Below are 24,504 nucleotides of genomic sequence, written 5' to 3' on the forward strand. Positions count from 1 at the left end.
GCTCACTGCTTTCCAGGCTTGCTTGATCATTCGGATTAATTGATTATAGTGACCCACAAAGTGACATGCCTCAAAATTAACTCAGTGTCACCTTGCTACTCAGAGGTAGTTTAATCTTCTCACGCTTCAAAGACTGACGACTTCTTTGTTATGTCACGTGAGGCCCTTCGTAATTGTGTGTGTAAACATACAGGTGCTGAACCATCCGGATGTACGGGACAAAAAAAAAAGCACATAATTTAGTGTTTTGTATGTGAAAATGACCATACGGTTACGGAAACCGGATTACCGGATAGGTGAGTAATTTGAATGTGAATTCGTTTTAAGGAATTTTTGTTCAGAGGCGAGTTTTCCGGATATCTGAGGTTCGGATAAACGGGGAACGACTGTATCTTCAAAAAAATCATTTAGAATTCTTGTAGCCTTTAGGGCGCCTTCATCCAAACACAAAACTGACCAAAGCTGATCAGATGGTGTTTACCTCCTTCCCTTTTTGTATAGGAATGGTATAACAATTGAAACTTAAGGTTGAATATCTTGGTTCCAAAAACACTTCATTTTATGATTATGTAACATGAATTATTAAAAAGAACTAAAGTCTTTTCGCTTAACTCATAGGCTAAATTTCGCAAATCAGAAAATTCAGTCTAAAATATTTTCCTGTTTTTCTGGTTTAAACACTTTTGTATAACAGTACAATAGTTGTAAGTTTAGTTTAACACCACATTTAGCAATATTCCAGCAACATCATGGCAAGGGACACCAAAAATGGGTTTCACACATTTACCAATGAGGGAAATCGGAACCCAGGTCACTGAGCCTCACAACAGGATCCTGCTAGTCAAGACTTACGACAAGCATGTGTTGATGAAGACCATTACTAACATGGAATGTTTACTGGACTCCTATGGTTCAGTAAGAACAGGAAGTATGACAGTGGACAAAACAAGTTACATGGTCCATGTTGTAGAGTACATTGCAACATGACAGCTGCCAAACAGCCACAAATACCTCAAAGCAGAAGTATGTAACCTGTGACTGCTCATATATCATAGGTTTTACATGGCAACATTTGTGAAACATAGTATTGTGATAGGACACATTTAACAAATGTCCTTTTTCTTGTTAGTTTCTTTTAACTACTACACATGTAGAGGTAAGATATTGCTTTTCAGTGTATGAGTAAGGCTTAACGCTAAACATTATTCCAGTTATTTCCTGCATTTCATCTTAAGAGAGTGAATATAGAAGACTACGATTTTATTCCACTGTTTTGCAATATTAGTTATATCATGATGGGGGACATCATAAATGAACTTCACACACTGCACCCATGCAGGGAATCAAACCTGGGACTTTGGCGTGATGAGTGATCAATGAAACCACTCATAGCTGGTATCTATGACCTATTTCATCTTGATGTGGGAGGGCATTGAAAGAATGATACTGGTATTAGATGTTTACCATTTTGGTGCTGATCGACTTTAAAACATGAGTCAGAGTGAACTGTGACTTGACCACATGGTCACAGGTTTCACACATCACCAAGTGACTGAACACTGCACAGATGTTGTCAGATGCTGAGGCCCTCACTACTTTTAGATATATTGCTGGTTGAGTGTTTCATACAGGGATATAGTGAAAAACAAAAAAAATACCCCAATTTTGAATGAAGTGACACATTTTCTTGGCAATGTGCTGTCCAACAGCTTTGGGAATCCTAGATAAATCACATTCCCAAAAAATGTATACCAAACATATATTTCTAGCTTACATAACGCGGTGATTTAGAACAAATTAGATGATGCAAAACATACCTCTTTTTAACTATCCTAACAATGATGTTATCATGGCTACACAACACATTGACAAGCAAATGGAAAGAAGATAATAACTCTTTGTTTTCATGCATATAATGTTGGAAATAACATCATGCATGAATGAAGGTCCAGACTCAAATGTCAGAAATTACAAATAAAGTCAGTTCATAGTAACTTAGTTTTTATCGTAGCCATGGGAACATGATGATAATATCAGTAATTCATAAAAGACCTTTGATCATGTTGATATATGTCTCATTATCAAATAGTGACAAATAATTTGGGTCAACTGAGATCAAACAGCAAATATCTTGATAGGCATTATGACTACTCCAATTGTCCGAGACAAGTAATAACTTAGACTGATTAATTTATTCCCTAAAATCTTGTTTACATAACAGCTTGAAATGAGCTGGAGACAATGGGAAACACATTCTAACTCTGAATATGCAGTTCAAAATAGTCAAAATACCACCCACTCAAAACTCACCCCTCCATCCACCCCATCCCCTTTACAAAAAGGTAACACTTTAGAAACAAGGCTGTTTTCCACAATACATCGGGATTAAAACCTAGATTAAACTGACAGTGACACTAGATTTAGCATGGTTGTTGCAAGGCGTGACAAGGACACATTGTCATATAGTGTGTACCCAGTTACTTGATACAAGGTATACACTGTACACAACAAGTCCTAGAAACAGGCAACTATGCCGCTGTCCTCTTCAAGCACTAGGTGTCAAACTTGTTGAAAGGCATACAGCACTATTAGAAATTCAGGACACTGAACATCTACACAGCCAGCAACTGGCTTGCTTTCACTGTAACATTTCTTTTCACCTCATAGAAAATTCACAAATAATCTACCCACTCAAGTGAATATTAAATTCAAGATCAACCAACAAAATTTCACCAAGACTGACATGCACGAGGTGCCCTTGTCATACAACTTCACATAAACTTTTGGCACTCTGTATAACTGACTGAGTGAATATGGTTTTAGCAACTTTTAGCAATATTCCAGCAATGTCATGGTGGGGAACACAAGAAATGGGCTTTACACACTGTACCCACGTGGGAAAATGAACCTGAATCTTTGGCATGACAAGTGAATCCTTTAACCACTAGGATACCCCACCTCTTCCTCTGTTTAATTACTAACTCACTACTTCATGTTACACTTTTTACTTGATTGAGAACAAATATATTCTAAAATATGACTTATGAATGAATGATGTCCAGTCAACAGATTCTAATGGCCATGCGTGGTGGTGTTTTAGTAAATTATCATTGCTGTAGGCTTTCATGAAATATGTCCCAAATATTATGAAACGTTGACGTGTATTCTGTGTAATGATATGATGTAAAAATTGGACAACAAAATATTTCACTTTATTTCTAAATTTATCACCAACGATATTGACTGATAATCAATAACACCTATGTAAATTATACAATATAATTACTGACTGAACATTATGATGTATAAATCTTAAATACGCTAGCTGATACTGTTCAAATACCGGGTTTATTGTAAGCTGTTCGTTTCACCTTGACAACAGCGAAATGACACAGTCTGGGCCAATGTTTGGTCTGTTTTGCAAAGAACACCGCGATAAAAGCTTTGTATTTCCCGGCTCAGATAACACACGGTACAAATGGTGGACTGTCATGCGAATGGTACATTACCACTGGCATTAAACCATGGCGTGTGGTATTTGCCTCAGATCCAAGGTTCTTTTCCTGTAAATGTCGAAACCACAGAATATATATCATGATACGTCTAGAATCTTCCCGACTGAGAATAAGATCGTCGAACGGGCCGATCAGACGTCAATACAGGTCCCAATTACATATGCTTACCTTTCACTAGGTTGATGCGGTATTCTTTCAATGCCATTATTATAATTTGATGTGCTATCAGAAATGTTGTTGTGTTGTTGTCTTTGAGTGCCACGCCCACGCTGCACGTGTTTGTTGTGGCATGATGAAGTCAATCAAACTGGCGCGCGACCACCCGAGGTTTTCTTCATGTCGTCATTCAGTATCCACCCGCTCCAGTGTCGCTCACGATTGTCTGACGAAAATTGCTGTGTAGCTTTATCCAATTCACGAAACACATCCAACGAATGAAGAAATATTACAAAGGGTACAAGAAATCCTGTCTAATCTCCACATATAACGTCTGCTAAGAAATCACCCGGTCATCTTGGGCGATCTCATTGTGATAATGGGGGTGACAGGTTGACACACGCCACGGCGTAACAGCTGGAGGATTGTCTCATCATATCGCACCGAGGGGGGAAGAAGAACAGGCGCAACACGGAGCGAAAATAATGTCGTTGTTCGTGGTTTACATTCCAAGTATGTGTTTGATTGTTTACATTTTTGTGTTAGTGCGAAAACGGCGGGTGAGCTTTGGCCATTGTTTGTACAGCATGTGTGCTAAACAACAGGGAATGGACAGGTAAATGACCGTTCGCGGACGAAAGTTCTGCAGGATCAGCTGATATAACCCATGGCTCCATTATAAACTGAAAATATCAACATCGAGATTGTTTCTTTTCTTATTTCTCGTTTGTTTCTCAGGTTTATTCTCTTTTTAATCATTATTAGTTTAATTCAGATATTTTTCGGTTGATAAATCAACATATATCATACATAATAAATTTCGCTATTAATTACACACCACAGCCCCTTTTTAGTCATTGACCTTTGTATAAATTAGGTACCGGTTTCACGTTTCGATAAATATTATAAAATTAGCACAGAGCCCCCACAGTAAGTTATTCTATTATTTTTATAAATGTATGAAAATGTAGAAATCCATTTAAGAGGACGCGGTGCAGTGTTACGTGACACATATATTATAGCACGTAAATAAAGTAACCATAAGTAGGGTATGTATTTGTACCTTGCACCGTGTACCTGAATATTTTGCAGGTAATGAATTGTTGTTGTGAAGGGTGTATGTTTAGTTATACTTTTGAGTATTTATATATGATCACGCCTAAATAGTCTGTCATCCAGATCCTCACACAAACATATCTAATAAAGCCCATGCAAGTCTATGACATGTAGCAAGTCTAGATTTGACGTGATTTGAACAAAGTCTCTGGGTCCCTTTTTGTAACATTTTATCAAAGTAATTTTAGAACCTGTCTCTGATAAACATGTTAATTTCTGAGACTAGATGTTTGTCTAACGCCCAAACCCAGTGTTTAAAACACATCCTCAAATTGACTCGTTACCCTTGGTACACATGATAATTGCGGACGATCTACTCAGATGGTGAAAATGACATCTCCACATTTTGTGTATTGATCAAGGAAAACCAGTTTCATATCTCACCTTCTTCTTTGTTCACTTTTTTATTTTATTTTATTTATTTATTTATTTATTTATTTATTTATTTATTTATTTATTTATTTATTTATTTATTTATTTATTTATTTATTTTTGTTCAAATCATTTATCTTATAACTTCCACTACAAATACACTTAATTTTCACAGAAAAAAACAAACATGAGTAGAGCACGTGGACTTGGCGTCAGACATACAGGACATCCATGACCGAACATACAGCTAGGGTAAGAAAGGCTGCTATTGGTGATGAAAAGTAGCTGGATGGAGCTGTAATGATTTTCAAAAGACGCTTCAGTGTATCACCACAGTGTATAAAATGTGAATCAGAATACTTGGACTCTGAGAAAAATTAAACGCACGATTTCCTTGTTTGCTTGCTGCTTTGCCGCACTCAGCAATGTTCCAGCTATATATATGACGACGGTCTGAAAATAATGAAGTCCGGACCTGACATCCCAGTGATTGACACAATGATCACTGGTAAAGGTGACACGTCAACCAAGTCAGCGAGCTGAACATACGATCACCGTTAGTCGTCTCGTATACGAGCACGGGATGCTGAAGAACAAACCATTACCCTAATATTACCACAAACATATCACTGATCTGTTAAAGAGTCGAACAATTTTCACACACATAATAACTTTAATCCGTCTTCAGGGGCATAGTTTAAAAAAGACCGAGGTTACATCTGATTGTTCCTAAAAACGTTGGACAAGCCCTCAGTGCTTATCTAAACGTAAAGCTTTGAAACACATCGAAAATACTGGTCTCACAGTCCGTCCCTGAACCACAATATTTTCCCCACTGCCAAGCCCAAAATGGAGCAAGTCTAGATTTCCTCAGGTTCTCCCATCTTACTGGGGCTCCTTTTCAATCTAAATGGGATTATCATTTACGATACATTATAGCAGGTATGCCACTAAAAGACTTATACAAATGCACGTTCATTCTAGACTTGACTACAGTAACAGCTTCCTGATATGAATCTTTAAACGCTAACTGTACAAACTCCAGAAACTCCAGAACACTGCTGCCGAGATAGTGACGAGAACACCAGAATCATCGCACACAACGCCAGGTCTTGAGGATTTGCATTCATTTGGATTCCCATTGAAGCCCATCAACTTTAATATTCTATGCATGGTGTACACATGTCAAAATGATACGGCCCCAACGCATCTTTCTAATATGCTGGTAGACTACATCCCCGTAGTGACTCTTCGATGTCAAAATCGGAATCTTCTGAATACACCAATGTATAACCATACCCGCTATGGACAGAAGCCCTTCAGTCACGCAGCTCCTCCACTATGGAACAAACTACCTCTGGACATCAAAGTTTCATCATAGTATAAGGGCCTAGGGGCCTTATACAACTAACAGTTATGAAATTAAATAAATGAAATATGAAAAAGGTGCAAAGATCTAACTTTAAGACACTGCATGCATTCATTTGACAAATGTTATAGACTTTCACGGGCTGTATTGCTATATGTGTGTCAGGGTCTGGATGTCAGACTACATGGACCGCTGTCTTCCAGTCACCTCAAGTTAGGAAATTGTTGAAACAAGAAAGGGTGATTGAGTTTAGTTTTACGCCGCTTTTAGCAATATTCCGGCAATATCACGGCGGGGAACACCAGAGATGGGCCTCACTCTTTGTACCTATGTGGGAAATTGAACACGGGTGTTCGGCGTTACGAACGAAAGCTTTAAACACTAGGCTACCCCACCGTCCAGTTGAAACAAGCAACCATCAAAGCACACTGTGCCCTGAGAATCATTCGTGTGTGCGTGCGTGCATGTATGTGAAACTACATATATATGACAGAAACCCTATTATATAAGTGATAAGATATTATCTACTATGGCTTGAAGCTAGCCGATGGACCATTGGGTTTTTAAATACTGAATGAATTGTATGTCTGTCTCACGGGCAACACGTGAACACAAGAACATCAAAAGGGCTTGTACACATCACAACAGATTAAGCTTGGTTAAGAATATATGTTTAACAATGCTGCTTGAAAGTAGCGTGAGATTTTCCCTTCAATAATGATGAGGGCAGAATCCTCCACTGGTATTGACTTAGCGGAGCACCAGAAGCACATGAGTATAAATATTTGATATTTTGTTTCCAAACTGGAGCACATATATTAGGATTCTCGCATGAGCTCGCGGGAACCAGTTTGTACCTGAAAGCCTGGTTTCCTTGGTAGGTTGCGCTTGCGCTACACACAGCAACCAGACTCATTCGTAACTACTCGGGTCATTCCGGAAAGCCGGTTACAGGTTACGGAAGAGGCGAGTAGTTACGATTGCAACCAGACTGTGAGAAGCTGGAGCCCCTTTCACAAAACTCTCGTAAGCCTAAGGTCTCGTAACTTTTCTCGTAGCATTCGTTCCTCTTATACTGTAACATAGGAAGTAGGAATGTTACGAGAAGAGTTACGAGACCTTAGGCTTACGAGAGTTTTGTGAAAGGGGCCCCTGAGCGCTATATTTGTCATGCCGGTAGTTAGGAACGAGATGTTCATCGATTCGGCAATAAAAACAGCGTACTGTTTCCCTCGAGGTAGATATTTCAAGAGTGTTAATTGCCATTCAGAAAACATATGTTATAAATAATCAGGAAAACTCCGGGCCTCCAAAGACAAACGTCACTACGTACTGTTGTGGCGCAGCGTGAAACGTTTTTGTCGATTTCTTGACGTCAGAACTGTTGTATGGCGTGGCTTCAACTTGAAATTAGAGAATGTTTTTACGTTATTATTTTTTTAATTTTTTTTCTGTGCTTGCTGTTTACCTGTACGGATCACGGGTCTGGCTGTAGTAACTTTGATGTTCAACAAATGTTGTCTTTTTGTGACGTGAAAACTCTGTTTCTACCTCATGTGATCCTATAGGGTGTATCCCAACATTTTTTCCAGATATGACTTATCTGATTTAAATAAATAAATAAATAAATAAATAAATAAATAAATAAATAAATAAATAAATAAATAAATAAATAAATAAATAAATAAATAAATAAATATTACCCAATCGTAGCCAAGAACACTGTTTTTTTTTTCTATCAGGGCTGAGCTGTCAGAGTTGTTATATAATGGATAATAATCATTACACAGTGTTAGATAAATGGAGGTCACATGCTGGAATATTTGTGTTCATGTATCGACCGTGTTTCTTTCATACCGAGTATGATTCCCCGCCTGGGTACAATGAGTGAAGTCCACTTCTGGTGTCCCCGCCGTCATATTGCCAAAAGTGGTGTAGAAGTACACTCACTCACTGTGGGTATATGTTTTTACTAAAAAACCCCTGATGACGAGTGTTTGTATCAGAAAAGGAGGAAATAGTCGGGTGGTAAGAGTCGATAACATGGTTCATTAATTTACATTTACTGCTTTGTGAGGTCCAGATTCGATTATTAATGTCTAGGTCGGCGCCAGTGAATGACCATGCTTTTAATCGACGTTTACCACTATTCCATTAAAATATTATAATCTTCACATAGCGTAAACAGGATTAGAATCAAACCCGTGGCTTCCGTGTGACGCACGAACGTCTTGATCAATATGCTGCTCCACCGTCCCAGACACATATGTTTTCACTGCAACTAAATCTTTCAGAAATGGTTTTAGGTACATTGAAAGGCACTGGTGCATGCATCACACTTGATAAACTGTGTGTTATCCTACACGATAAACAGCACCATGTGTAATAGAGACAAAGACACATCAACCATCTCATATCTACCGACGGATTTAGATAAACGGCTGTCTCAAAAATATATTTGAGTCAAGTTATATCGAATTCCGTCGGTTCATTTGGAATATTTCCGTCACTTCTCTTTGCACGTGCCATAAATAAATCAAGTTATCACTGCAGGGGTTATAAGCACCAACTCTTTTATCACTCTTGGTGTGCTACTACAATATATACACCACGTCTTAAATAAGTCATGCGGTAAATTAGCACGTTACCAACATTTTCCACGAAGACGACCAATCAAATCATGGCACCATCGTGTCAAGGTTATCAAAAGGGAGATAACTGTCGTTGGCTACGAGACAGCTGTAGATACTCCAATGATGATAGGAAGGATTTTAAAGTTTTTTAAGTGTGGTGGCCATGTGTTATGATGGATGTCGTGATTTGTATGTCAGTATCCCAGTGTTGATGACGTGAATTCCGACAGTATTCGATAAGAATGTATCATGTATCCAAACATCTAAGTTAACGCTGGTACACAGCGATCAAGGACAATGTGACAGTAGTATTTGGTGGCGGTGGGGCAGTCTCACAGTCCCTGAACCGCACTATTTCCCCTTCCGCCCAGTCCTTTCTGGTATGCTAAAGCCTTAACGAAACGCAAGTCTAGAATTCCCGAAATTCTGAATTTCTCATATCACCAGACCCCCTTTCCAATTTGAAAGGGATTATTTGTTCCTACCAAAATTATACATTCAGAGACTCAGTGTGACCGTTTAATCGTGTCTGTGGTTAAAGCGTTCGCTCGTCATGTTGACAACAAAGATGCGCACAGTGGGTGAATGGGTGAAGATCATTTCCTGGGTTCATCGCAGTTACATTGCTGGAATATTGTTAAAAGCGGCGTAAAACCTTGCCTCAAGAGTAGTACTGTGGATTGGAGTGGGAGGCGGAGCGGCTATCGCATGCGTCGGCGACAGTGCGGAGTGGAGTCTTTTAGAGCTCATGTTTCTTGGACTGTGTACACCATGTCCGCGGTGGAAGATATTACAAAAGTCTAAGAGCTGCATCATTTTGTGTTTTCAATCCACACTGAGCCGAGACGCCATACTATCACTGACTCCCTCGCTCTACTGTAACAAAAATCACCATCTGTCATCGAAGGAGGGGAGATAACTCGCTACAGATGTCCAGTCTTATCTTGGCCGTGGTTAGATGTCATTGAGATGGTTAACTCCATTATTTACTCACTGTACAGTAACAGAAATCACCATCGGAATGGGGCTTTAACTATCTACAGAGTACACTCTTAGTCACGCCATAATCCTATCGATGTATGTGAGTTCGACTCCCTTCAAGGCACAGTGACCATGTGTTATATGGTCGCTGGTCTCACCGAAGTGGGAATTTGGAAAGGTAAACTATCAGTGTTAATGACTGAATGCCTGATTGCACTTTCGAAAACAGTTCAAATATATTTGAACAAACACGTTTTGAACCAGTGTTTGATAGTGGCTCTAACTGAATCAAACAAGAAATGGAAATTCGACGGTGATGCGTTCCATACATGCATTCTTCTGCCCATTTGCTAATAGAGTTCAAGTGATCACTGGATCGCGATGCCTATTTTTCACAGACCGCTTCCTAGCCTTGCTCAGGGCTACTGAGTGCTAAGCCCATGGATGTACAACAATTCTATCCCTTAAAGAGATAAGTCTGTTTAGGCGTACAGTACATCTAACCACACCATTCTGTTACTTAGATTTTTAAAGAAATTTCCATGTAAAATATCAATCATTACCATTGGGACGTATATTGTACTTATGTGGGGGAATCGAACCCAAGGCGGGCGAACATCCTTCACTCCGAATGAAGCGCACACTTAAACACACTGCAATCAGTATTACGACAGGAACGCGGCTATTATATGATTTTAACAGGTATCACATGGGCTCCATAATCCACGACACATCACTGACCTATGCAACACGATGCAGATTATGCTCCTGCAACAACGGGATTTTCATCAGTACACAAGACTCCAGCCTGTACATCACTTTAATCTTGACATATGTCAAACGCCTAGTGGAGCCGTTTTATGGTTTTCGCCGGAGTTTAACGGTCTTCGGTTACTAGGATTGTATGTCCATTCACGCGAGCTGCATGGTTACGATTGGCCATAAATTTAAATGCGTTGGCAACTTCAAATGGTGCTTCTGATTACATGCGCAACCGCCTCGTGCATAAAAGCCATGGCGACTACGTGCATTTGCGTTCCCTTTACTGACATGTTAAATTTGTATTTTGTATATTATTTAACGCTGCACTCATCAATATTCCTGTTCCTGTGATGACGCTCTGTAAATACAAGAGACCGGGTCAGATAACCCAGTGACCAACATCATGAACATTCATCTACGCAACAGGGATACGACATGTGTCATTCAAGTCAGCGAGACCGAACACTGAACACTGAATCACAACAATGGAAACTCCCTCGACACATCACTATCATACTCGAACCAGGGTCATCGACTACCGGGATCAGATTGATACTAATAATATTGATTCCTGGAGTGTCTGATCCAGACTAGATTGTTTCCAGACCGGATTACTGCTCAATGCGACGGTAAACAGCTTCGCTACTGTACTTAGACTTACTAGACTTACTTAGAGTAGCAATTATACGAACTGAATTCCATAACACATGCATTGGTGTACTGTACACAACAATATTCTTTTCCCTATTGTCAAGCTGTTTCCGCAATGCTAAAGTTCTAAATGCAGCAAGTCTAGATTTTCTTTGGTTCAGGTGTGAATATCTCATCTCAGTGGGTGTCCTAATCGATTTAAGAGGAATTGTTTCTCTCAAATTTTATATGTTCAGAGGCTAAGTCCTCTAGGCTGGACTGAGCATCTGAGATAAATAACGACCGGGATGTTATCAATGGAATGTAACCATTACAGCAGCGGAGTCACTGTTGGGCCGTGTTGATGTGGGTGGACGTTTTGCCTTTTTATCTCTGAATGAAGCCTGAAAATTTTTGTAGGTGCCAGGAAACACCAGATACCAGAAAAACATTCCTATCGGGAACCTGGGCTTACAAAGCATCACCTCTTCCGGTTCATTTTTGCACCACAAACCATATTTCCAATAAATCTGCACTTGGCAAAATAACAAAACGGAAAAGTAACTCACCACTGTTTCCTGATGGTTCCCAAATCGGATCTAAAATACGTCTGCTGCAATGGATGTTCCAGAATATCTCAGCAGACTCAGCAGACGATCACAACTTAGGTAATCGAGAGTCCACTATTAAATGAGTCAGGGGCAAGATATCAGCGGAGAACCTTGTATGATAGTTTCTTTGCGGCCTGAATCGTGCTACTGAATTTATCACAGAAGAAACGGTACAGCATAGGACCTAGATACCACCCTACCCCGTTATACCGCAATCTTTACCGGGGAGGACCCGAACACGATTGAATTTCAAACTCCCGACACGCCTTAGAAACAAGAAAGAGGACGATGCGATGCCTTTTACCGCTGCATGGAAACTGTGTTGCTACGATAATTAACAAACAATCAACATGAATGAAACTATTTTTCATGGCCACAAATAGTATGTAAACAGTAGTTTGTAAACAGTGAAAATGAGCTTCGTTCATCACAGACGTGTCATGAAATGATTTATCTATAAGTAAAGAGATCGCTAATATTGATGGTTGTGTTTGTACAGAAAAATAGACCTATAAAATAGATTTCTTTATGGAGTGAATTTGCTATGTTCTTTTCTAGGTTTAACTCACCGACTCCTAAAATGACAGTTAAATAGATCATTGGCAAGTGTAAAAAGCGTATGTATAAGGTTGACAATTTGCTTCTTTTGGCTGTGGTTGTATCCCACCATGAGCAATATGGTAGCTATATGACTATGGTGTCTGAACAACAAAACCGGTGTATCTCCCATCTAAGCCAGTGATTGAGATAATAAGCGTCGTTATATGCTGTTTTTATACGGCATGCATCAACCAAGTCAGCGAGCCTCACCGCCCGATGTCGTCAGTAGGTCCTTATGTATGATTGCTTTACAAATTCTATCAGCCTCTTCCAAAAAAAACAAACCTTAGGGCGGTGGGTTCGCCTAATGGCTAAAGACTTCCCTGAAGGCCCGAGTTCAGTACCCCAAATGGGTGGAATATATGTGAAGCCCAGTTCTGCTGCATCCAGCTGTGGTATTGCTAAAATCACTGTGTAAAACACAACGACCCTCTAACTCACTCTTCATTGTTTCGTTATGAAGTGCTTCGACGTGGTGGTGTGGCCGTGTGGTTAACGCTTTCGCTTGTCACACCAAAGACCCTGGTTCGATTTCCCATATGGGGACTATGTGTGAAGTCCATGTTTGGTGTCCCCCCGCCATGGTATTGTTGGAATATTGTTAAAAGCGACGTTAACAAAACTCAATGACAATTAATGTATCCTGAAATTTTATAACTCATGTGGAGTTTACAAAACCATGTAAAAGCAATTCTAGTCATCTCAAACGTATCAGCATAACGAGGAGGAGAGAAATGTATTGTGTGCACAAAGATTCCATACACTGCTATGTTACCCTACGTGTCGAGACTCACATTTATCAAACATCTCCGGCGCGTTATTAGAAGGATGAGTTGCTGTATCTAGTTATCAGTCGTTTGGATTGAGGGGCGAGGTAGGAGAAGAATCTTGTCTGCAGTAAGACTGGATACTAACAGACTGAGAGACAGGTTCAGGAACTGTATACAGCCCCGACAGAGAGACACCCCAAGAAACCCATGCAGAGCCGCATGATGAACGTATTCCGAAGGGAGATAACTAAATGGATTTGTGCGACTTTGCTTAACAGATGTTAACATAGCAAACAATGGTAGATGTTAAATAAATTCATGCACACTGAAATTGGTGGACTAACGCTCAGTCCCTGAAAAATTGTTTTCATAAGAAGTACACTTAAATTGTAACGAGCCCCAGTGAGACGTGGGGCATCTTGACTTGAATCATGAGATTTAGACTAACGCTTAGTCTCTGATTAGACATAATTTTGATAGCAATCAATCATTCCACTGAGCTTGACAATCCAAGTTATTTATCAGTCTGGAATTGGGGAGACAAACTGCTGGCTGAAAAGACGTCTTTACATGGAATTTAGAGGGGCATTTATCAAGTGCTTCAATGCATGGCGATGTTTTGAGATCAGTTAATGTTTTAACGATCTGGAATTTTAACATATTTCGAAAACATACGTGCTTTCTAACGTTGAGGTAATTCAAATAACACTAGATAACCTTGTCTTCTGACAACTTTCTGGTACATCGCTCCAAGCGGCTTAAAACTTAACCTACCCACTGTCATAATGAAATAGACACTGTTATGGGATAAAGAGACAGAGAAAGTCTATTTATCTGAGCGTGCACAGAGGCACATATTTTAACGCTGAAGTCGGTCGCTGTGTTTAGATGCGTTGTTTATTTGCAGCATGGAATGCGGGGATCTCTCGCCAACACGCACGACCACGATGCTCACGCCGCGAACTGGCCACACTCAGTGGGATGACGGATGTACGGCTTGGGTTTGTGGCTTGACGTTCAGCAGAAATACAGCTGCTGATAAGATGGACCTAGATACACTTGTACATTTCACCGATAGCTGCACGATGATATACAGGTTGTTCAAGATACATTCGTAACGTCAAAATCCTCTCTTAGCGCAATGTCGTTGGTCGTGAGTGAGTGCGTCGTTCTGTTATCACGCCGCTGTTTCAGCACTATCACGGCGGGATGCACCAGAAATGGGCTTAACATAGATTCCACCCATTTGGGGATTGAACTCCATACACAGACCTTCAAGGGAACGCTTTATCCGCTAGGCGAACGCCCTTACGGTGTATGGAAACAGTCTATGAAACCGGGCCTGAAATCATACAAGTCATCTGTATCACTTATATATATAAGTATATTGCGAGGAGATGGTTACCAGTCATATTTGAAATGATAGAGCAGAGTAGATGTTGTCGGGCCTTGATGTGTCCTGGTTGACAAATGGAAAAATCTTAATTTTGCTTCTTTCGTTGTCTCTTGTTGCAGCTGACTGCATAAATCCACTCCATGACGGACGTTGCTAGCCATAGTCTTTGAAGGGCATTTAGAAGTGTAATACATAAGAATGAAGATTTTTATGGATATCAACATAATTATTGACGACATATATATGTGTGTCTAATCATTTTAATGGTTTGGGCGGCCATCTTGAAATTGTCGGGCATTTTGAAAATGCCAAAATGCATGATATCAATAAATTTAGATTCCTTGTGAGATGAGCTTTTATTTGATATATCACATGACATAATTATTGACAACATATCTGAGTGTATAATCATTTTAATGATTTTGGCGGCCATCTTGAAATTGGGTGCCATCTTGAAAATGCCACACGGTAGACTTTGGAGAACTTTGTACTTTACACTTGGCAATGCTGTTCTGAAGGTTTCCTGAAAAATTCAGCTTTCTACTATTTTTTTCCAATGTTACCTACTGTTTGTGTCTAATGTTCCTGGCCTTAAGCGTAGAACAACAGAACGATTAATGTTGGTCCACTTTTGGTGGGGTGCTAGGTTGGACTGCCAACATACATGCGTACAGACTTGACGTATATATTCTTGGCTTCTTCTCTTCGGTTCATTGTAATCATGGCAGATGGCTAAAGCTGGTATCCACTACATCACAAGCATGGATGTGAAAACCTTCTTTATAATGACTTTAAGTTTAGAGTCAAGACAAGACGAAAGAATTACTGTGATGTGACGACGATGCATTGTTAGAGATGTAATAAATAAACAACTACGTAACATTCCGTTCCGTGTTGTTATGTGGGAGTCAACATCCTAAAACTGTCAACCCAATGCGTGCGAACAGTCCATTTGCTGTGTTTAAATCACCTGTCCAACCTGTCCCCACTAAAATGAAAGTGAGTCTGTCCCACAGTTTTTAATCTCCTAATTCCTCTGTTTACTTAAGTGTCCAAATGTTGGGAAACCGGGAATACACCGTCTAATTCTTAAACGAGAAACATCTATTTCTTTCGTTTTATCGTATGGAAAACGAAATCGAAGAATATCACCGTACATAAGCTAATACGACTTGGAATTTCATATCAAAAGTAAGACTATGCAAGATCAAAAGCTTAGAGCTGAATATTTTACAGAATTGTCAGTACAAGACACAATGACCAATATACATTTCGACACTGGTAGATTGGCACCCGTATACCAGATAAACGTGGCATCCAGCGTTCTGCACTGCGGCAACCGGAATACCACACAGGGCTCGGCATGTAATATACCAATGTAGGCAGTACTGGACACCCTGTCATAGGTTCCCAGCATTCCGTATTCCGCAATGAGGTTTCTTTTGTAAATATATATCCACCAGGATCTCAATACAATCAATTTCATCACACTGATGGAAGATCCCTCTGCCTGATACGAGGCGTTGTATCTTGAACAGTAAGTGATTGGTGTTACCAGGAACAAACACTTCTTTGATGGGGGACAGGCTAGGAGGTTCGATCACATCCTTGTTTCTAAGAAATTACGAAGCGGGAAAATGGAAATGATCACTGTGTTTCTAACAATAATCCCTATCTATAATATGTAACCGGAGATGGAATATAGGAAGGTACTGTCACGTCCTGAACAACAACACGAATCTCTCTGGTCTGCATGCCTTCACGTCGGACAGTGCTGGGATCATACACGCAACTGAAACTATGTCAGCCCTCGTTAAAAGGACAGATACCTGACTGGCATTATAAGGATCCTGGTTGTTATACACCGTACCTACACCCACCATACATTCACTCGTGTCATAAAAGGAAGCTAGGCTCTGTGCACGGGTGACGGAAGTGCGTGCACCTATATTTTCCCCGAACAGAGCAATATGATACGGAACAAGTTGCAAGTGAAGACTAATGAGGTTTTCTTGACGCTTACCAGTCACGTCATAGTAACACCGGCAATAGCGCGACTAATTTGTGAGTGAACACCTCTCTGGCCTGTATTCCATTTATACCATGTGTCAGCTGAGGAAAGCTTAGGCTTAGAAACTGACAAGATGCCACTATAGGGTTAGTGAGTGAGTAAGGTTTAACGCAGCTTTGAACAGTTCTATTAGTGAGCCTCCCCCATGAAGGATTGGTCTTCCACAGCCAGTGGGTGCCGTATAAGAGGTGACTAACGAGATCGGGTGGTCAGACTTGCTGACTTCGTTGACACATGTCACCGCATTCCATCACCACCATCAACAACAATCATTATCAGAATCATCGTCAGTATCAGTACTACACGTCTCCAGTCTGACCTTGTGACACCACAGAGGAGAGTTTGCAACACTTCCGGCGAGTTTACTTCCCCAGAAGCATGTGATACATCTCACGGAAAGGGATCTGAGTAAACACAGTTACACAAACAACACATGTGTTTATTTCCTGATTCGCTCTACCAACAAGCGCGTAACTTTAAAGGTTGACTCGACTTTAGTCTCATTAGAGTCCGAGTGTAGACCGACAGTGTTGTTCACACAAACATGGAAGGGTTGAGTGTCTCCAGGACAAGTCAACTCTAAATGACTAGTCCACTGACGTGTATTTATAATAATTAATACTAGATAAGCAGACATCCTAATGGTGCCAGTCGTTTTCATGTTACTTTTACGCATGTAAAATTATAGCGCTTGCCTTAGAGGCTTGTCCACGTCTAGGCTTTCTCGAGAGAGTGAAGCTGTGAGAAGGGAAGACATGAAAACGTTTGAGTCATACACCATTAGATATATCACTGTACCTAAGGTAATGCTACTAACGTGCGTTACCAACATCCAACATGGCAGCAGGTAGGTCGCCTGGCGATTATTTTCCTCGAATTATCAGACTTCCACTTTTATACAATCAAAAGTATTTAGCACACTGATAAACCTCCATGGTGCAAATACACTGAATGCTCTGAATCTGCTTATTAATGTCTCTGCGTTAAAGAATAAGCATTTCCAAAACTGCACGAGGCATCCAGACCAGCATCAGCTTAGGTACAGTGATTATAAGGAAGGTGCTCTATGGTTCTTGTGAACTGGACTGATACACTTGTGTTTAAGTCAACGTGATAAACACACACATAACAGTATGATGTGCTCCCTGTGTATTTGGAATGTCAGCATCACATCTTGAACAGCTTAACAGAACGATACCCGAATGATTCATGGAGGCTGACATCTAAACACTAGAGATGATTTCACCATGGTGGTTTACTTAATATTCGTTTATCATAGTGACCCGTGTCTTGCTCAGTCTCGGCCACTTTAATTCAGACTTGTAGTGTTTTCATATCGTTTGTGATTTTTATGTGAAACGTATTTCAAAGTTTGTTTTGTCAAGCAGTGTATGTATCATGTGAAGGAGGGAAGGTGGGATGGACCAGTGGCTACAACGTTCGTTTGTCACAAGTTCCCCTTTTTGGCATGTGTGAAGGCAATTTCTGTATGACAATCCACGACTTTGTCACCATACAATGAGATATTCTTCTATTCAAGACATCTATAGAACAATTCAAGACATCAGTAGTTTCTCCATACATTATATCTATTTGAGATATCTTTAATCTATGTCAAGCTGTTCAATTCATGATATCCGCAATTGTTTTCAATGTATCAATAACAGAATCAAATCATAACATTAATAACTGCTATAACAATTTAAGATATCAGTATTTCAAAAAAAAAATGTGAAAACGGCTTGCCGTATGCGGACATTATTCGACTGGAATGGCTACACACCATATAATGGGCACATGTTAAAACAGATTCGTTTTCAAAGGAGACATCAATAAAACGAAAGCGTGTATTGATTCCATGGAAAATGTTGCATGTTTAATCTTTACGGCGCATGTGTTATGGACTGTGTTTGTATGGCAGTGTCTATTTAGAGACTGTACATGTTTCATAGTTTGGTTGCTGTCTGCTGGTTTTCATTGGCAGACTTACATACATACAGGCGTACAGTCAGCCCGTGTTAGTGGCTGATGTTCGGTGCTGTCGAGAAACGTAAAGCTCTTTTACGACCGCTTCTTACACAAATGCCGCCTGCAGAAAAATCCCAGTTCCACTCGACGCGTTACAGTGGTTACAGTGATCTGCTAACAACCATGAGATGATAGACAGTGGGAATGTTTAACGCTGAGGTTGTTTTGAAAGTTTCCAAATGTTACACTACTCGATTCTTACAATGTCCACATATTATAGATAACATTTTGGATTGTTGTTGCTACGAGTGTGTATTTTCTGTATCTTTTGTTATTAAGTAAGTAATAATTACTATTGGGTCACAACGTTTAGTGTTTTGAATAATAATTATGGTGGGTAACATTTCGTATAATAGATGGTCAGCATTTTTAAGATTTTGGTAGCAGGCTGTCCGGAAATTATCTGCCCTCGGTTTTCTATTTGTTAGTTCCGGGAGACTGCTAGAGATTTCTATAGTGTTGGCGATGGTTGCATGTGTCCGAACTTTCGGGAAATGACTGAGTATATATATAAAGGCTAGTTGCCGTGTTGAGACGGGGGACACACATAACTGGAGTATACAATCCCTGCCAACCCTTGATCATCATAGTCGCCGTCAGACCGCTCACTGTGTTACATTCTGCATTACTGATTCTCTCTCGCACTAAGACTTTGGTGAGTTTGCTATATTACATTTTGTGACCCATTGCCTTACATTTTGTCTCACTTGTATTGTATTTGAAATCGGTATTGTGAAACTGACTTGTGACTTTGTATACCTTCTTTCTATTTGCTAAATAATAGAATATTTGAATGCTTTATACTGGTCTTAGTTCTGTTTTGCTGGTTCACAGGGGGTTTCTTACATCGTTTGTCACGATAAAATTCGTCATCGTAACATTGTAAACACATATTTCAGTTTAACAACTTTTCATCTCGGGTAGATTTTGTTTTCGCTGTCTGTTGATGTTCATCCCATCCATCATCACAATAAAATACGCACGATACTGCCACAACCGAAATGAAATACATGTACACTTGAAATTCCTCAGTTACGTACGACATTAAGAAGAATCGCCACTAAGAATATTCGATGGCAAATTTCATGAGAATATCTACTGATGTATATATGTTATACTACAGGCTTGGTAACACACACGAACAAACACCAAACATCTGCACATGTTAAGGAAATGAAACTTTCCTGAAAAATGAAGAACAATTCTTTGGTTTGGGGATCATAACGGCACATCGTATTTTCAATTTAAACTCCCTGGGATAATAAATTCTTGCTGCCCACTACACTCAGCGAGTTAATGTGACTTTCCCATCCTTACGAGGTAGCCATTCACATCTCGGTGGACTGGGACACATGGCCACAGTACTTTGTCCAAATATACCCGCAACTAGGTGTTTGCGGAATAATGTGGCCACCATCTCGTCATTTACCAACGGATTCGTGGGTTCATTTATGTGCACAGGGCCTAAGATGGCGTAAGACTCTTGGCGTCGTATCCGAGAATGCTAATGTAGTATTTTCCTTACAATTGAAAGTAGTGAATTTCGAGCAAGCTGACATCATTCAATTTTTTTGTTGTCGACAGAATGGACACTAAAGGTTTGTATAGACAAAAAGCTGTATGTCCAAAGCACCCGTTGGCACTGACATTTACAACTATATTATCACGACCGACGATAACAGCGCCATCTGTACACAGTCAGGAGCAGCACCGGAAGTCCAACACGCCTGAACAATAACAAATGGTTAAGCAAATGTTTCTTGATGGTGGTTGCTGCTGACGGGAGTTCCGACACCTGTAATCCTACACTAAAGTAAGTAAATTTATATAAGCTATGCTGTATGGTAGAATAAATACTAGGTTTCTGTTGGAGTGTGGGTCTTGCTTGTCGTGCAAGGCGACCAACAAGATCAGGTGGTCAGGCTCGCTGATGTTCGACATAATTATGTCAGTTGCGTAGATCGGTGCTGATGTTGTTGATCACTGGGTTTTCTGATCTAGACTCGATCACATAGCGACCGCCGTCATATATCTGGAATGTTGCTGGACGTGGCGTAAAACCTAACTCACAAACTCACTTCTATCAACCTCCACACATTCGGGATAGTACCACTTTCAACAGTGTTTGAACGCGTGTCTGTTTCAACAAGTACGTTCAATGTAAAGTAGAATATATGATATCCGTGGACGTGTACTACCGTGACGAGATAATAATACTTCATACAAATAATACTTCAACAAAGGGGGTTAATACTTCAACCAATGACGATCCTTACGTCAACCAATGAACAGTACTGTTTCAATCCATACATCAGCCAATGAGGACACGATTTTTTATGGATGACAACTTCTTTATTGTGAAGAGTCACGACGGTCCGAAGTATATACTTACTTCTAATGACATGTCCTTATGTGTATCACTTCTAAATGCCATTCAAAGACTCTATCGGCCAATGAGGAGTAATAATTCAACCAATGGCGATCCATACGGGGAATAATTGCGATCCATATATAAACCATTATTTGTTCAGCTACCATCAAACCTGGTCATAGCAATTTTATTACTTGAGGATGACGTTGATGTACCGCTCGTCCTGGAGCTAACAGTAAATTAGCAGAACAGTTAGCTTTTAGTGAGTGCATTTAGTTTTACGCCGCACACAGAGTTAGCTTTTAACAGTATTAATCAGACACGCACATGTCAGGGTAACACAGAGTAATGTTTGGGATTAAATACTCATTCGGATAACGATTGTTCCTGATCTGTTTGCTATTGTGATGGCGACGAATAAACAAATTTCGACAAATATCACACGATCCGGAAACCTTATCAAATGCAGTTTTATTTGTACGATTACAATCATATCATCAGCATTTGTTTATTAACCGCTCTCAAATGGTGCAGGTGACGACAGCAGGTATCGCGATTGGGTAAGCTGTGGCCCGGGCAATGAGATAAAGGGCAGCAAAGCCAGTAGCCAGTGGGATAACTCCATGGCATCGACACAGAAATGGTGAAAGTGTATATGCAAAGCCATGTTAAGAACGTTGATGATGTTTTACCATAGACTTCTATAGTAATGTTATATTTTTTATAAATCACCTCACCCGTGACGGTCCCGGGGTAGAATAGGCCTTCAGCAACCCATGCTTGCTATAAAAGGCGACCATGCTTGTCGTAAGAGGCGACTAACGGGATCGGGTGGTCAGGATCGCTGACTTGGTTGACGCATGTCATCGGTTCCCAATTGCGCAGATCGATGCTCATGTTGTTGATCACTGGATTGTCTGGTCCAGACTCGATTATTTACAGACCGCCGCCATATAGCTGTAATATTGCTGAGTGCGGCGTAAAACTAAACTCACTCACTCACTCACTATAAATCACCCAGACTGTCAACAGCCATTCCATGTACACATGGAAGCAGTCTGGCCTTTAAGCTATAATAAAACACAAATGTCGGCTAACTTTGCCCGTCAGTTTTTCGAAGCTGAACGCTTCAAACCCAGTTCCGCACCAAATGTCACCTACTGGAAAATATATATTCACACATAAGCAAAAGCTAGGGTGATAAACATGACGACGCTAAATACTTAAAATTGTGGTCAGTTTTAATTACTGGACGGGTGTACATGGATGTATGTGATTTAAATAAAAAAAACCTTTAAAATCTTACACTATTTCATCCATTCACAGTGTCACATGTCTCTACCTCTTCAGATGTTTGCATACTGTACTCCCTCAGTATGAGATTCTCATTGAGTGTAACGGAATCTGATGAGGATAGGGAGAAAATGGAAGAGAATGCATGGGTGGAGAGTGAGAGGTACCAGAATGAGGCTAATAATGAATTACCCTATATTGATGATTAACTGTTTTTGTTTCCAAAATTGAGCATTTTCCACAAAATACCTGAGTATATGGGAAAATTCTTTGTCAAAATGAGCATCTGTGTTGATGGGGTGTGTAAATGATGTTCTGCGAGACGTTGTCAGTGTGTGTAGTTGTTGATGGTCAGGTATGCTGACAGCAAGATTGATGGCTGAGCTAACTAGGCAGTACCACGTGTTCACATTACCTGTCCGTCAACACTCCCTCGTTATAACGCTATTTCAGTACATCGCCTTGCTCTTTACGATGCTGAGCAAGGAACAAGGCTCTTGGTTGTTCCCAAGATCTCACTGTTAATGTGACCATCAAGACCAATGCCGTTGCCGTCGGTATCATCATCAAAGTCATTGTCGTATCATCAATCATCATCATCATCATCGTCGTCGTCGTCGTCGTCGTCGATATAATTTCAGGTTCATCCTTTTAACTTCATCAGCATCAGCGTAAAACTCACTCACTCACTCCGCCTCATCATCAACCTCTATCACAACTATCACCATCAGTCTGCATCATCACCATCATCGTCGTCATCGTCGTCGATGTAATTTTAGGTTCATTCTTGTATCAATGTCAGCATCAATGTCCAATCCATTATCACCATCAAAATCAGCGTTGCCCTATATGCTTTACCTTTCATTAATCATTTCCGAAACTACCGTCAACATCATCATCACCATGCATCGTCATCATTAACCGCTCGTCAGGTTGAAAAAAGCAGGTACATTTCACGATCACTCTAACCTTCCATACCGCGGCTCGTCACGAAAGGTGATTTCATCTTTCTGAGATGGAGGTGTATGCCAAGAACCCCTTATGGAAAATTAGGTCTGCAAAATTTTGGAAAATCCTTAGAAATCGTTATAGAAGTGATCACATCTTCTCAAATACATAGAAAGTGGGTGTCTCTTAGGTTTTGCGGATTAATAAATCACACAAAAAATAAAGAGATAAAACAGATTCAGACTTTGTAGTAACCAAAATCTGCCTTAAAAGTCCCCAGTGGGAATGTTCAAAACCGATATTGAACAAATGTCCGCTCCTTAAAGCGTAAATTAAAAAAGTGTAGCATCTAAACTACACTGAGTGTGATCTTTCCTTGGACAAATGTAAATAAAAATGATTCTGAAAGGAACAAGAAACTAAATTTAAACTGAGATGGGAGTTTCAGACCTGTGAAAGATCTTCAACATTCCAATGAGGGCTGGGCAAAGGCAAAATATGGTTCATGGATTCTGAGACAGAAACCCATCCATCCAGCAACACGTGTCTGGCGTGACTGTAAAACTCTAAAACCCATGTGAACGTCTTTTGAAATCCTTAGTCGGGGCTGTAATCCAATTAAAAATGGCCCTAAATGAAAATCACTCTCGATTTCATTAATTGGTTCTGCTCTGCTCTCGTTTCCTTCTGAGTGGGAATTTCAGAGTTTTAATCGCTTGGATTAGGTAATTAGCACGTGTACCTGAGCACACTCTGCTGTTATCTGCTAAGGTCACACAGACCGTTTAGTTGAAACGAGATAATGAAATTGCCTCGTGTTTTGGAATGTTTGATGCCTAGGACCCGAGGAAGTTTATTCGCACAGCCCGCGAATCACATGTG

The 24,504-nt window shown here is 40.1% G+C and overlaps 1 protein-coding gene across 4 annotated transcripts in view; it reads right to left on the reverse strand.

The window, feature by feature from the left end:
- LOC137267519 (kazrin-like) overlaps positions 1-24,504 on the reverse strand; it is a 145,390-nt gene that overhangs the window by 105,877 nt on the left and 15,009 nt on the right. Inside the window, exon 1 of one of the 4 annotated variants that reach the window (XM_067801997.1) lies at positions 3,684-4,052. The exons of 2 other annotated variants lie outside the window; for them this stretch is intronic. In XM_067801997.1, the coding sequence (XP_067658098.1) occupies positions 3,684-3,720 (37 nt within the window). In that variant the 5' untranslated portion in view covers positions 3,721-4,052. Of the gene's footprint in view, positions 1-3,683; positions 4,053-24,504 lie in introns of those variants that run through there. One more of the 4 variants, XM_067801995.1, reaches the window with a different exon arrangement.

Source organism: Haliotis asinina, chromosome 16 (genome assembly GCF_037392515.1).
Source record: "Haliotis asinina isolate JCU_RB_2024 chromosome 16, JCU_Hal_asi_v2, whole genome shotgun sequence".
NCBI lineage: Eukaryota > Metazoa > Mollusca > Gastropoda > Lepetellida > Haliotidae > Haliotis > Haliotis asinina.